A 16,445-nucleotide genomic window follows, 5' to 3' on the forward strand; every position below is an offset into this window, starting at 1 on the left:
TTCAAAATAACCATTGGTCAAAATCTGTTACTCACCGAAATTTTGTCGTGTGCAGTTATCATTTGACAAATAATTCCAAATATATTTTTGGAAACTAAATGTATTGTAAATACTCTTGTTTTTTTGCACCTCCGCACTGAAGCGTCCTAGGTTTCAAAATGGACGACTGCACTCTGGAAAAACTCTCCGTAAAGCCTGGAATATTGAGTCCAGTTTTCAACAAAACTATCACTGATTATTCCGTGACAGTAGCTAGCAATGTAGAAAACATAACCCTCGATCTCCTCACTTCCGACTCGGGTGCATCATATTCGATTGTGGTAAGTCTGACTAGTATTGTTGGTTTGCTAAAATGACGTGGCTGGACGCAAGTAACTGAGTGCATTATCGTCTTATAGCACCCCACCGTTTTTTTTTATCGACTATTTCTGCCTAGTATCGTGTATTGTATGTGGTCCTAAGGAACAGGAGGAAACCCGTGTAGGCGCATGAATGGCCACCTTGTGTTTATGGTAAACCCTGCGCACACCTTCCCGCTGGGCCAAGGGAAAATGAGCGTGAGTATCAGTCAGTAAATGCTGTCATGGGGAGGGCTGGTTGTGTACTGATATGCAAGAAAGGCGTGCGAGGAAAGGGACGACTAAAGATACAAACACAAAATTACATAAACAGCCTTTTGGTGCACGCACAAAGTTAGCCTTAAGCATACAGCAAGTGGATATACAGGTATAAACCCATACAAACAAAAACTATAGGGTATGTTTGTGTAGTAGGGCCTAAACGGCACTCCTACAAAAATCTGTGAAAGTGGGATGAAGTTATGTCTACGTGAAACAAACATATTTCTGAAATGTGGACGACCATTCAAGACTGCATCGATGAAGCCAAATTGTGGCTACCTGCTATCAGACATGTCAGGAGGCTATTTGGGACAAAAGGGTTGAAAAAGTGGCAGCCATTCCAGATAGGCGTGTTCGTATACTTTAAAGGTTTAGATCCAGCTGTTCTTTTAGAATGGATACAACTTCTAATGCCTGACCTGCAACATTTCCAATATCTGCATAGAGTGTTCCATGAAGGTAAACGTGGCCGTTGGTACTGCGCGCACAAAGTTGTTATGAGGAGACTGCAGTGGATAATTGGAGAAAGCAAAACTCCACCACAAGCACAGCAGATGTAAGTAGGCCTACATGCTTTGTGTTCATTCCATTTTTGTAAATGTGTGTACAAATGTCTACAACAGAAATCACAGTCATTTTGGAGATGCCAATCATTTAAAAGATGCCAACCATTTAAGAGATGCCAACCATTTAAGAGATGCCATTTAAAAAATATGCCCCCCGGCCCTCCCTCCAGATTATGCATATGCATATTTCTTTTGTATATGCCCGTGAACAAGTAACCATGCCCCCAATTCGATCCAATATAGCCCTAAAATAAGTCCCTTTTGATGAACGCTCGCATATCGTTTAGGCAGAATCACCTAGTTTAAGTCATGATATAGCAACCCAAACTGCGCATTTCTTTTGTATATACTCCCGAAAAAGTAACCATACCCTGTTTTCTCTCCACAATAGCCCCCTAAAAATTGACGTTTGATGAATGTTTGCATGTTGTTCAGACGGAATCACCTATTATACATTAGTCGTGATTTAGAGTGCGCATTTGTTTTGTATATACCCTGGTCTGTACTACAGGTAATAACACCCCGTCAGGCTTGACTTCCCGCAGTATGGGGGGTTAAATGACATCCAGTGAAATGCGTTGAAGGCAGGCAGTGGGCGCAGACATGCTTAATCAAGAAAAATACATTGGGTACAATTTCAGAGTTCAGCAGTTCTGCTGCGCTCAATGCCGCTCGAAGCTGTGACTATAATGTCAGATGACATAGCCCACGAACTGTGTGGCAGTTTCAAAACATGAATGAAAAGAAATCTGCATTGATCTGTGGCTAAAAGAACATTGCCTGACTCAGATTTGAAACATATGGTATTGATTTACCTGATAAATCGTTTCATCATAGGTTGTAAAGCCCAGAGTCTTCCAGTCAAGTTGAACTTAAAACCGTACAAAACCCATCTCCCAAACTGGACATGCCTGTGCAGATAAAGAATGGAAGGGAAGTGACTTGTAACTGTAACATGTGTTTTATTGTTTTAAGGTGATAAGACATAAAGAAACACATAAAGATACTGGTACAGAATATTGCTTAGCTTTCCTCACCATCAGCAGTAGTTGAAATTATAGTTACTCTGTGTTGTTTTTATAATAACCTTAGATTCAAAACTGGTATTCCCATTAACAGGAAATGAAATAGCCAAACTCAACATTTATGAATTGTGCCAGGCTGAATGGTGACTCAAAGATCTCAGTGATCTGACTGCTGACTTTCTGATGGATTCTGTCCACACTGTGGATAATTCCAACAGACTGCTGGCAGCATAAGGCTCTCTGGATGTAACAAACTACAGATGAGGAGTGTACATGTAAAACTACTTGAGAAACGCTTTATTTCTAAAATCGGTTGAACTTTTTTTGACCTTGCCATTCTTTATATATTGTACATATAATACAGAAGTATGCGGAGACCTAATTGCTCAATACAAGGTACCGTGGGATACTGCATGTTCTGGTCAAGTACTAAACAATATGATGTCAGTTTATTGAAGAATTTGCTTTTTATAGTATTTGATTGATTGATTCGTATTTAATTCCGTGCTCAGTCAAGAAATTTTGTCTCATGTGATAGCAGTTAGTGATATGTGTGGAGGAATCCCAAACAGATGTGCGGGCTCAAATTCCGCCTTGAAGAGGGAGTTTGTAGATTCCCAGATCTCGCTGCTTGTGGAGCTTATTGAGGACAATAAGCAGTGAATGACTGTTTGCAGGGTCATGTTCAGTCTTCCACCAATGTGGTCTGCTTACATATGCATGTAAGTCACATGTGGAAAAGTTCTGGAGTAACTTGCCGGAGGTTGGTGGTTTATGCCAGACACCAGTTTTCTCCATCCATATGATGAAACTGACTGACATTCTACAAGTGAATTATTTTTGTGTATGACCTTAAACAACAATCAAATAAATAAATAAGACATCAAAATGCTCACAGTAAAAAAAGATTCTTTGCCAAGTACATGTACCTGACACACCTCCTGGATTAAAGGTGCTGATTGTTGTGGTGAGCTTGAAACACCTGAGCCTGGCAGACCCACTTTTAACAATGAAGAGTTGAGCAATCGGTCATCAAGAAACAGTGGCAACTCCCCAAACATTACAACCACAGATGTAAAGCGAAAGCAATGTTTAACACAAGTTCCTTAGCGTGGAGAACATACTTTGTTGTACTGTAAATGTTTTTGACCATGAAGAGCCATACATATTAGCCTGAAAAAAACGTAAGGCTCATGACTCTACTAATCAGTAATAATCATACAAGTCATAATGATTTTTTATTTTTTGGATTCAAGACAACTAATCAGTAATAATCATACTAATCATAATGATTTTTTATTTTTTGGATTCAAGACTACTAATTAATTATAATCATACTAGTCATAATGATTTTTTATTTTTTGGATTCAAGACTACTAATTAATTATAATCATACTAGTCATAATGATTTTTTATTTTTTGGATTCAAGACTACTAATCAGTAATAATCATACTAGTCATAATGATTTTTTATTTTTTGGATTCAAGACTACTAATTAATTATAATCATACTAGTCATAATGATTTTTTATTTTTTGGATTCAAGACTACTAATCAGTAATAATCATACTAGTCATAATGATTTTTTATTTTTTGGATTCAAGACTACTAATTAATTATAATCATACTAGTCATAATGATTTTTTATTTTTTGGATTCAAGACTACTAATCAGTAATAATCATACTAGTCATAATGATTTTTTATTTTTTGGATTCAAGACTACTAATCAGTAATAATCATACTAGTCATAATGAATTTTTATTTTTTGGATTCAAGACTACTAATCAGTAATAATCATACTAGTAATAATGATTTTTTATTTTTTGGAGTTACTCTGCTCAATGTCATGCTCGTTTTTTGTAATATCATTCTAGATTTGCTAGCTGACAGTAATAAATGCAAGTGTCATGTTTTGTCTGCTATTGCTATATTTTCTCTTTTTCCATAGGGGAGCAGAGGAAGTAAAACACTACCTCTGAAAGAAGGTGAAATTACAGAAATTAAAATCGAAGTGACTGCAGAAGATGGGACCACAAAATTTTACTCAATTCTTACTAAAAGATTGTCTGCCAAAGATGCAACTCTGAGTAGCCTGACTATCAGCCATGGAGATTTGTCGCCTGCCTTTTCACCTGATGTCACAGAGTATTACTGTAAGTCTGTATTAATAATGTTCCTGCTAATTAACTGTGTATGGTACAAGAGAATGTTTACAACTAATTAGAGGGGAATCAGGATATGCTCAGGTTACTGTGTATGGTACAAGATGCTGTTGACAACTAACTAGAGAGGAATCAGGGTATGCTCAGGTTACTGTGTATGGTACAAGATGCTGTTGATAACTAATTAGAGGGGAATCAGGGTATGCTCAGGTTACTGTGTGTATGGTACAAGATGCTGTTGATAGCTAATGAGAGAGGAATCAGGGTATCCCCAAATGACTGTGTGTATGATACAAGATGCTGTTGACAACTAATTAGAGAGGAATCAGGGTATGCTCAGGTTACTATGTGTATGGTACAAGATGCTGTTGATATCTAATTGGAGAGGAATCAGGGTATGCTCAGGTTACTGTGTTTATGGTACAAGATGCTGGTGATTAACTAATTAGAAGGAATGAGGGTATGCTCAGGTTACTGTGTATGGTACAAGATGCTGTTGATAACTAATAGAGAGGAATCATGATATGCTCAGGTTACTATGTGTATGGTACAAGATGCTGTTGACAACTAATTAGAGGGGAATCAGGGTATGCTGAGGTTACTGTGTGTATGGTACAAGATGCTGTTGATAACTAAATTAGAGGGGAATGAGGGTATGCCCAGGTGACTGTGTATGGTACAAGATGCTGTTGATAACTAATTAGAAAGGAATCAGGGTATGCCCAGGTGACTGTGTGTATGATACAAGGTGCTGTGATAACTAATTAGAGAGGAATCAGGGTATGCTCAGGTTACTATGTGTATGATACAAGATGCTGTTGACAACTAATTAGAGAGGAATCATGGTATGCTCAGGTTACCATGTGTATGGTACAAAATGCTGCTGATAACTAATTAGAGAGGAATCAGAGTAATGCTTAGATTACTGTGTGTATGGTACAAGATGCTGTTGACAACTAATTAGAGGGGGAATCAGGGTATGCTCAGGTTACTGTGTGTATGGTACAAGATGCTGTTGATAGCTAATGAGAGAGGAATCAGGGTATCCCCAAATGACTGTGTGTATGATACAAGATGCTGTTGACAACTAATTAGAGAGGAATCAGGGTATGCTCAGGTTACTATGTGTATGGTACAAGATGCTGTTGATATCTAATTGGAGAGGAATCAGGGTATGCTCAGGTTACTGTGTTTATGGTACAAGATGCTGGTGATAACTAATTAGAGGGGAATCAGGGTATGCTCAGGTGAGTGTGTATGGTACAAGATGCTGTTGATAACTAATTAGAGGGGAATCAGGGTATGCTTAGATTACTGTGTGTATGGTACAAAATGCTGTTGACAACTAATTAGAGAGGAATCAGGGTATGCTCAGGTTACTATGTGTATGGTACAAGATGCTGTTGATATCTAATTGGAGAGGAATCAGGGTATGCTCAGGTTACTGTGTTTATGGTACAAGATGCTGGTGATAACTAATTAGAGGGGAATCAGGGTATGCTCAGGTGAGTGTGTATGGTACAAGATGCTGTTGATAACTAATTAGAGGGGAATCAGGGTATGCTTAGATTACTGTGTGTATGGTACAAAATGCTGTTGATAACCAATTAGAGGGGAATCAGGGTATGCTCAGGTGACTGTGTATGATACAAGATGCTGTTAATAACTAATGAGAGAGGAATCAGGGTATGCTGAGGTTACTGTGTGTATGGTACAAGATGCTGCTGACAACTAATTAGAGAGGAATCAGGGTATGCTCAGGTGACAGTGTGTATGATACAAGATGCTGTTGATAACTAATTAGAGAGGAATCAGGGTATTCTCAGGTGACTGTGCATGGTACAAGATGCTGTTGATAACTAATTAGAGAGGAATCGGGGTATGCTCAGGTAACTGTGTGTATGGCACCAGATGCTGTTGACAACTAATGAGAGAGGAATCAGGGTATGCTGAGGTTACTGTGTGTATGGTACAAGATGCTGTTGATAACTAATTAGAGAGGAATCAGGGTATGCTGAGGTTACCATGTGTATGGTACAAGATGCTGTTGATAACTAATTAGAGAGGAATCAGGGTATGCTCAGGTGACAGTGTGTATGATACAAGATGCTGTTGATAACTAATTAGAGAGGAATCAGGGTATTCTCAGGTGACTGTGTGCATGGTACAAGATGCTGTTGATAACTAATTAGAGAGGAATCGGGGTATGCTCAGGTAACTGTGTGTATGGCACAAGATGCTGTTGACAACTAATTAGAGGGGAATCAGGGTATGCTCAGGTGACTGTGTATAGTACAAGATGCTGTTGATAACTAATTAGAGGGGAATCAGGGTATGCTCAGGTTACTGTGTGTATGGTACAAGATGCTGTTGATAACTAATTAGAGAGGAATCAGGGTATTCTCAGGTAACTGTGTGTATGGTACAAGATGCTGTTGATAACTAATTAGAGAGCAATCAGGGTATGCTGAGGTTACTGTGTGTATGGTACAAGATGCTGTTGGTAACTAATTAGAGGGGAATCAGGGTATGCTCAGGTTACTGTGTTTATGGTACAAGATGCTGTTGATAACTAATTAGAGAGGAATCAGGGTATTCTCAGGTGACTGTGTGTATGGTACAAGATGCTGTTGATTAATTAGAGAGGAATTAGGGTATGCTCAGGTTACTGTGTGTATGGTACAAGATGCTGTTGATAACTAATTAGAGAGGAATCAGGGTATGCTCAGGTGACTGTGTATGGTACAAGATGCTGTTTGACAGGTAATTAGAGGGGAATCAGGGTATGCCCAGGTGACAGGGTGTATGGTACAAGATGAAGTTGATAACTAATTAGAGGGGAATCAGTTATGCTCAGGTGACAGTGTGTATGGTACAAGATGCTGTTGACAACTAATTAGAGAGGAATCAGGGTATGCTCAGGTGACAGTGTGTATGGTACAAGATGCTGTTGATAGCTAATGAGAGAGGAATCAGGGTATCCCCAGGTGACAGTGTGTATGGTACAAGATGCTGTTGACAACTAATTAGAGAGGAATCAGGGTATGCTCAGGTTACTGTGTATGGTACAAGATGCTGTTGATAGCTAATGAGAGAGGAATCAGGGTATCCCCAGGTGACAGTGTGTATGGTACAATATGCTGTTGATAACTAATTAGAGAGGAATCAGGGTATACTCAGGTGACGGTGTGTATGGGAGATGGTTGTGGCTGGTGGATTTTTAGGTCTATCAAATTGATGCCCATTCACTGTCACAATTGCCAGAATTTATTCATATTTTGAAAACTAATTAGATGAGAAATCAAAGGTTATGTGGAATAGGTGAAGGGTTTTGTGGTGAGTACGTTTTTTTTGCTGTATCAAATTCAATTCTGTCCATCTGTGTATCCGTCTGGTGAGAATGTATCATAATTGGCTTAAATATATAGCAGGCTCACGAAACTCTCAGATCCCTTTGACTAATCTATACCATTATTTTTTTTTGAGGTGTACATTATTCAATACTGGTTTCTTTGTGTTCGTCTTACGTTGTATCTTGCATATTATTCAGTAATATTTGAAAAACCATATGTAATAAGATGAGGACCATAAAACTTCAAGGTTACCTTGACCATGTGAGTGGACTTGTGAGTTTTGCATATTTTGGTCAAAAGCATATATCAGGACATGAAACTATAGCTTTTTAAGAAGAGCAATCTGAGAGCAGATTGCAAACTTGTAAATACAGTATGTATATACTTTTTGACTGTTTCTGTTGTTGTAAATTATTCAGCTCTGTGAGAGGCATCTGAAAGTTTGGTAGATGTCTGAACAATGGCGAGACTGTACATTTATATGGTTATAACTAAAATAGTATTAATCCTCTAGATAAATATTAGACTTAAATCATTAGACCCTTTTACTGTACCTTGTCTTGACATTTTACATCCTTCCAGAGGAGTGCTAATTTTTTGAGTTACCCAAAGCATACAGATGGAACCTTTATCCATAAAATGATGAAAGAAAGAACTGTGTTTTGTGTGTGAGAGTGTGTTTTGTTTTTATTGAGAAAATGTTTTTGGCTTTCAAACTAAATCATTTACATTGTTGAAAAAGTACAGAAATGTGCTTTATGTTAATAAAAATGGTGCTGTATACTGTGTGTGTGTGTGTATGTTCACTCGATAGTTTATATGTACCACTATATATATTGATTTAAAAAAAAAACTAAAGAAAAACCCTACCTAACTACCTACCCATTTTTCCCAAACATGTTACTGGAAATACATATTTTTTCTGAATGCCCTCACATGGTTACAGTGCTGGCTCACTGCCACCATCAGATGCCTTATCATTGTGGTCAAATGGTTACAGTGCTGGCTCACTGCCACCATAAGGAGCTTTATCAATGTGGTCACATGATTACGGTGCTGGCTCACTGCCACCATCAGGAGCTTCATCAGTGTGGTCACATGGTTACGGTGCTGGTTCAGTGCTGCCATCAGGCTCTTTATCAGTGTGGTCACATGGTTACGGTGCTGGCTCACTGCCACCATCAGGAGCTTTATCAGTGTGGTCACATGGTTATGGTGCTGGCTCACTGCCACCATCAGGAGCTTTATCATTGTGGTCATATGGTTACGGTGCTGGTTCAGTGCTGCCATCACGCTCTTTATCAGTGTGGTCACATGGTTACGGTGCTGGCTCACTGCCACCATCAGGAGCTTTATCAGTGTGGTCACATGGTTATGGTGCGGGCTCACTGCCACCATCAGGAGCTTTATCAGTGTGGTCACATGGTCATGGTGCTGTTTCAGTGCTGCTTCAGTGCTGCCATCAGGCTCTTTATCAGTGTGGTCACATGGTTACGGTGCTGGCTCACTTCCACCATCAGGAGCTTTATCAATGTGGTCACATCATCACTCACATGTTATAATGCTACTTTCACTGTTAGGTCTGCAGCTATACATCAGGTGATATGTCATGTGGAGGCCTGTGGTTTACACCGTGTGCATGTCGCTGGTGGAGGCCTGTGGTTTACACTGTGTGCATGTCGCTGGTGGAGGCCTGTGGTTTATGCCGTGTGCGTGTTGCTGGTGGAGGCCTGTGGTTTACGCCGTGTGCATGTTGCTGGTGGAGGCCTGTGGTTTACGCCGTGTGCATGTCGCTGGTGAAGGCCTGTGGTTTACACCAAGCTCTCTGCTTTCTTCCACCCATTATACACATGACTGCCCTCATATAAATGAAAAATTTTGATTACCAAACCTAGATTCTTCTAGATGTGCTATTACTTTTTCAGGTTTGTTACCTTGTAATATCCCTAGTGTAACTCTCAGTCCAATAGCCCCTGACAGTAAAAATGAGGTATTGGTGGGAGGTGCCAAACCTGGGAGCCCCACCCCTCTTAATGTTGGGGAGACCAAAGTGGAGGTGGAGGTGACCTCAGCAGATTGCTCAAACAAACAGGTCAGGTGTACTGTATAGCTGCTGTCATGAAAATTGTGTTGAAACATCAGGCTGCTTGAATTAATAACACGGCTATATACAAATTTTTCTCTTTCATCTTTTTTGTCTAACTTGTCTGTAATTTTCTACAGTCTGTAAAGTTTAACTTATATTAATTGATCATTTACTGAAGAACATTTATGACAGTGGGCGGTTTTATGGTTGGCTGAGTACAGAGCCCTGGGATATCCAAAATATACCTCATAAGGTATCTAACAATTGTATGTATTCTGAGCTATGTTTGTTGGATTTCTGTCAGTCCCTTTGTTGAAAAATTTCCAACAGTCTTTGTGTTTTAATTTGTACTTTTTCAGACCTACGTTGTTCATATAACCAAAAAGCTGCTTCCTCGACTGGTGAAGTTTACGTCTTCTGAATTGGCCACCTCATTTGAGTGTCCAATCTCCCTCAGCCCGTACTACTGTCCAGTGTCCATACGAGGAAGTGACCCAAAGCATACCTTCTCACGTCCATTAATCGATGAAATGACCCGAACCTCTAAGATTGACCCATTAAGTGGAGAACCTCTAGGCCCAGACTGGAAGGTCATTGAGTATGACATTGAAAAAAAGATGTCTGCTTCCACAGTGTCTATACCTTTGACATATGGAGGTAAATTCATGGTGTATGTAAGTGGGGAAGTGTCCTTTGTACATCTTTGATATGGGAATGTCCTATATACATCACAGGTATGGGGATGTTCTATATACATCAAGGGTATGGGAATGTCCTACATACATCACAGGTATGGGAATGTCCTACATACATCACAGGTATGGGAATGTCCTACATACACCATGGGTGTAGGAATGTCCTATATACATCACAGGTATGGGAATGTCCTATATACATCACAGGTATGGGAATGTTCTATATACATCACAGGTATGTGAATGTCCTACATACATCACAGGTATGGGAATGTCCTACATACATCATGGGTGTAGGAATGTCCTATATACATCACAGGTATGGGAATGTCCTATATACATCACAGGTATGGGGTGTTCTATATACATCACAGGTATGTGAATGTCCTACATACATCACAGGTATGGGGTGTTCTATATACATCACAGGTATGTGAATGTCCTACATACATCACAGGCATGGGAATGTCCTACATACACCATGGGTGTAGGAATGTCCTATATACATCATGGGTGTAGGAATGTCCTACATACATCACAGGTATGGGAATGTCCTACATACACCATGGGTGTAGGAATGTCCTATATACATCATGGGTGTAGGAATGTCCTATATACATCACAGGTATGGGAATGTCCTATATACATCACAGGTATGTGAATGTCCTACATGCATCACAGGTATGGGAATGTCCTACATACACCATGGGTGTAGGAATGTCCTATATACATCATGGGTGTAGGAATGTCCTATATACATCACAGGTATGGGAATGTCCTATATACATCACAGGTATGGGGTGTTCTATATACATCACAGGGATGTGAATGTCCTATATACATCACAGGTATGGGAATGTCCTACAAACATCACAGGTATGGAAATGTCCTACATACATCATGGGTGTAGGAATGTCCTATATATATCACAGGTATGGGAATGTTCTATATACATCACAGGTATGTGAATGTCCTACATACATCATAGGTATGGGAATGTCCTACATACACCATGGGTGTAGGAATGTCCTATATACATCACAGGTATGGGAATGTCCTATATACATCACAGGTATGGGGTGTTCTATATACATCACGGGGATGTGAATGTCCTATATACATCACAGGTATGTGAATGTCCTACATACATCACAGGTATGTGAATGTCCTACATACATCACAGGTATGGGAATGTCCTATATACATCACAGGTATGGGAATGTCCTATATACATCACAGGTATGGGAATGTCCTACATACATCATGGGTGTAGGAATGTCCTATATACATCGCAGGTATGGGAATGACCCATATACATCACAGGTATGGGAATGTCCTATATACATCACAGGTATGGGAATGTCCTATATACATCACAGGTATGGGAATGTCCTATATACATCAAAGGTATGGGAATATCCTATATACATCACAGGTGTGAAAATGTCCTAAATACATCACAGGTGTGGAAATGTCCTAAATACATCACAGGTGTGGGAATGTCCTATATACATCACAGGCGTGGTAATTTCCTATATACATCACAGATGTGGAAATGCCCTACACACATCACAGGTGTGGGAACATCCTATATACATCACAGGTGTGGAAGTGCCATGTATAAATCACATTTGTGGGATTGTTTTAAGTAGACCACAGATGTGAAAATGTCTTATATACACGATAGGTGTGGAAGTGTGCTATACACACTATAGGTGTGGAAGTGTGCTATACACACAACAGGTGTCGGAATGTCCTATTTACACCACAGGTGTAGAGATGTCCTATGCACATCACAGGTGTGGGAATGTTCTATATACATCACAGGTGTGGGAGTGTTCTGTATACACAACAAGTGTGGGAATGCCCTATATACACCACAGGTGAGGAAGTGTCCTGTACAGATCACAGTTGTGGGAGTGTTCTATATACACAACAGGTGTGGGAATCCCCTTATACACCACAGGTGCAGAAGTGTCATATGCACATCACAGGTGTGGAAGTGTCCTATTTACAGCACAGGTGTGGAAGTGTCCTGTACACATCATACATGTAGGTGTGGGAATGTCCTGTATGCAGGACAGGTGTGGAAGTGTCTTATATACATCACAGATGTGGAATGTTCACAGGTCAATGACGCTTCTTCGGGAAACTTTTTGGGTCATCTCTCAAACACTTTGAATGGTGAACACTTGTCTGGAGAAGTTCTCCGACGGTCTGCCAGATTCTCCTGAATGCTGTTCATGTCGCATGAGGGAGACATATTTCCCAACAAGGTATTCAGGTTTGCTTGTTTCGCGGGTCGCACTTTCAGGGCTCATCAGGGGATTGCATGTACTTGGTATGCATGCGTCTGTACTGTACCACCCCAAATGGTGTCACAGGGCACCTCTCGACATGCTTACATGGGGCCAGGACTTTCTAGCAATGCATGTCCAGGATCAGGGACGTGTACAAGTGCAGGGATACTGGGCTTCAGGGGCTCACGGGGATGGCACGGGGCCCATCCATGTTCATCAGCTCCTGGTTGTGTTGTGGTACCTCTTCTGCCATCAGCACAGGTTCATCCGCCGGGATTTCCAGGTCGACTGCAGGATCCTCCACACTCTTGTGTGTGAGGTTTCTTGAGGCGACAGGCTCTGTGCACCTGCCTCACGGGGTCACCACAATGGTGCCGATCCATCTCACTGTTCCACACCACCTGTGAAGTGTTCATTGATCTGAACAAAGATGACGGTCTGCCATTTGTAGTTTCTAGAGCATCTGTCACGTAGGAGACGTGCAGGTTCTGCCGTGATCAATATGCCATTTGTAGCTTGTAGAGCATCTGTCACATAGGTGTCGTGCAGGTTTTGTCATGATCAGCCTGCCATTTGTAGCTTGTAGAGCATCGGTCACAAAGGTGCCATGCAGGTTCTGCCATGATCAATCTGCCATTTGTAGCTTGTAGAGCATCTGTCACATGGGTGTCGCACAGGTTCTGCCGTGATCAATCTGCCATTTGTAGCTTGTAGAGCATCTGTCACATAGGTGTTGTGCTGGTTCTGCCATGATCAATCTACCATTTGTAGCTTGTAGAGCATCGGTCACAAAGGTGCCATGCAGGTTCTGCCATGATCAATCTGCCATTTGTAGCTTGTAGAGCATCTGTCACATGGGTGTTGTGCTGGTTCTGCCATGATCAATCTACCATTTGTAGCTTGTAGAGCATCTGTCACATAGGTGTTGTGCAGGTTTTGTCATGATGAGTCTGCCTTTTGTAGCTTGTAGAGCATCTGTCACATGGGTGTCGTACAGGTTCTGCCATGATCAATCTACCATTTGTACCTTGTAGAGCATCTGTCAGATAGGTGTCATGCTGGTTCTGCCATGGTCAGTCTGCCATTTGTAGCTTGTAGAGCATCTGTCAGATAGGTGTCATGCAGGTTCTGCCATGATCAGTCTGCCATTTGTAGCTTGTAGAGCATCTGTCACAAAGTTGTCATGCAAGTTCTGCCATGATCAGTCTGCCATTTGTAGCTTGTAGAGCATCTGTCACATAGGTGTCATGCAGGTTCTGCCATGATCAATCTGCCATTTATGGCTTGTAGAGCATCGGTCACAAAGCTGTCGTGCAGGTTCTGCCATGATCAATCTGCCATTTGTAGCTTGAAGAGCATCTGTCACATGGGTGTCGTACAGGTTCTGCCATGATTAATCTGCCATTTGTAACTTCTAGAGCATCTGTCACATGGGTGTCGTACAGGTTCTGCCATGATCAATCTACCATTTGTAGCTTGTAGACCATCTGTCACAAAGGTGTCATGCGGTTCTGCCATGATCAGTCTGCCATTTGTAGCTTGTAGAGCATCTGTCACAAAGGTGTCATGCGGTTCTGCCATGATCAGTCTGCCATTTGTAGCTTGTAGAGCATCTGTCACAAAGGTGTCATGCAGGTTCTGCCATGATTAATCTGCCATTTGTAACTTCTAGAGCATCTGTCACATGGGTGTCGTACAGGTTCTGCCATGATCAATCTACCATTTGTAGCTTGTAGAGCATCTGTCACATGGGTGTTGTGCTGGTTCTGCCATGATCAATCTACCATTTGTAGCTTGTAGAGCATCTGTCACATGGGTGTTGTGCTGGTTCTGCCATGATCAATCTACCATTTGTAGCTTGTAGAGCATCTGTCACATAGGTGTCATGCAGGTTCTGCCATGATCAGTCTGCCATTTGTAGCTTGTAGAGCATCTGTCACAAAGGTGTCATGCGGTTCTGCCATGATCAGTCTGCCATTTGTAGCTTGTAGAGCATCTGTCACAAAGGTGTCATGCAGGTTCTGCCATGATTAATCTGCCATTTGTAGCTTCTAGAGCATCTGTCACATGGGTGTCGTACAGGTTCTGCCATGATCAATCTACCATTTGTAGCTTGTAGAGCATCTGTCACAAAGGTGTCATGCAGGTTCTGCCATGATTAATCTGCCATTTGTAACTTCTAGAGCATCTGTCACATGGGTGTCGTACAGGTTCTGCCATGATCAATCTACCATTTGTAGCTTGTAGAGCATCGGTCACAAAGGTGTCATGCAGGTTCTGCCATGATCAGTCTACCTTTTGTAACTTCTAGAGCATCTGTCACATGGGCGTTGTACAGGTTCTGCAATGATCAATCTACCATTTGTAGCTTGTAGAGCATCTGTCACATAGGTGTCATGCAGGTTCTGCCATGATCAGTCTACCATTTGTAGCTTGTAGAGCATCTGTCACATAGGTGTCGTGCAGGTTTTGTCATGATCAGTCTGCCTTTTGTAGCTTGTAGAGAATCTGTCCCCCAGGTGACATGCAGGTTCTGCCATGATCAGTCTACCATTTGTAGCTTGTAGAGCATCTGTCACATTGGTGTCGTGCAGGTTTTGTCATGATCAGTCTGCCTTTTGTAGCTTGTAGAGAATCTGTCCCCCAGGTGACATGCAGGTTCTGCCATGATCAGTCTACCATTTGTAGCTTGTAGAGCATCTGTCACATAGGTGTCGTGCAGGTTTTGTCATGATCAGGCTGCCTTCTGTAGCTTGTAGAGAATCTGTCGCCCAGGTGACATGCAGGTTCTGCCATGATCAGTCTGCCATTTGTAGCTTGTAGAGCATCTGTCACATAGGTGTCGTGCAGGTTCTGCCATGATCAGTCTGCCATTTGTAGCTTGTAGAGCATCTGTCACATAGGTGTCGTGCAGGTTCTGCCATGATCAGTCTACCATTTGTAGCTTGTAGAGCATCTGTCACATAGGTGTCGTGCAGGTTCTGCCATGATCAGTCTGCCATTTGTAGCTTGTAGAGCATCTGTCACATAGGTGTCATGCAGGTTCTGCCATGATCAGTCTGCCATTTGTACCTTGTAGAGCATCTGTCACATAGGTGTCATGCAGGTTCTGTCATGATCAGTCTACCATTTGTAGCTTGTAGAGCATCTGTCACATAGGTGTCGTGCAGGTTTTGTCATGATCAGTCTGCCTTTTGTAGCTTGTAGAGAATCTGTCCCCCAGGTGACATGCAGGTTCTGCCATGATCAGTCTACCATTTGTAGCTTGTAGAGCATCGGTCACATAGGTGTCGTGCAGGTTTTGTCATGATCAGTCTGCCTTTTGTAGCTTGTAGAGAATCTGTCCCCCAGGTGACATGCAGGTTCTGCCATGATCAATCTACTATTTGTAGCTTGTAGAGCATCTGTCACATAGGTGTCGTGCAGGTTTTGTCATGATCAGCCTGCCATTTGTAGCTTGTAGAGCATCTGTCACATGGGTGTCGTACAGGTTCTGCCATGATCAATCTACCATTTGTAGCTTGTAGAGCATCGGTCACATAGGTGTCATGCAGGTTCTGTCATGATCAATCTGCCATTTGTAGCTTGTAGAGCATCTGTCACATAGGTGTCGTGCAGGTTCTGTCATGATCAGTC

At 41.5% G+C, this 16,445-nt stretch overlaps 1 protein-coding gene across 1 annotated transcript in view; it reads left to right on the plus strand.

The window, feature by feature from the left end:
* The first annotated feature begins 156 nt into the window (after positions 1-156).
* Positions 157-16,445, plus strand: part of LOC135468574 (uncharacterized) — a 41,206-nt gene continuing 24,917 nt past the window's right edge. Inside the window, exons 1-4 of the mRNA XM_064746911.1 lie at positions 157-320; positions 4,162-4,366; positions 9,654-9,820; positions 10,174-10,471. Coding sequence (XP_064602981.1) covers positions 159-320; positions 4,162-4,366; positions 9,654-9,820; positions 10,174-10,471 — 832 coding nt within the window. The 5' untranslated portion in view covers positions 157-158. The remainder of the gene's footprint in view (positions 321-4,161; positions 4,367-9,653; positions 9,821-10,173; positions 10,472-16,445) is intronic.

This window comes from Liolophura sinensis, chromosome 6 (assembly GCF_032854445.1).
Source record: "Liolophura sinensis isolate JHLJ2023 chromosome 6, CUHK_Ljap_v2, whole genome shotgun sequence".
Taxonomy (NCBI): Eukaryota; Metazoa; Mollusca; class Polyplacophora; order Chitonida; family Chitonidae; genus Liolophura; species Liolophura sinensis.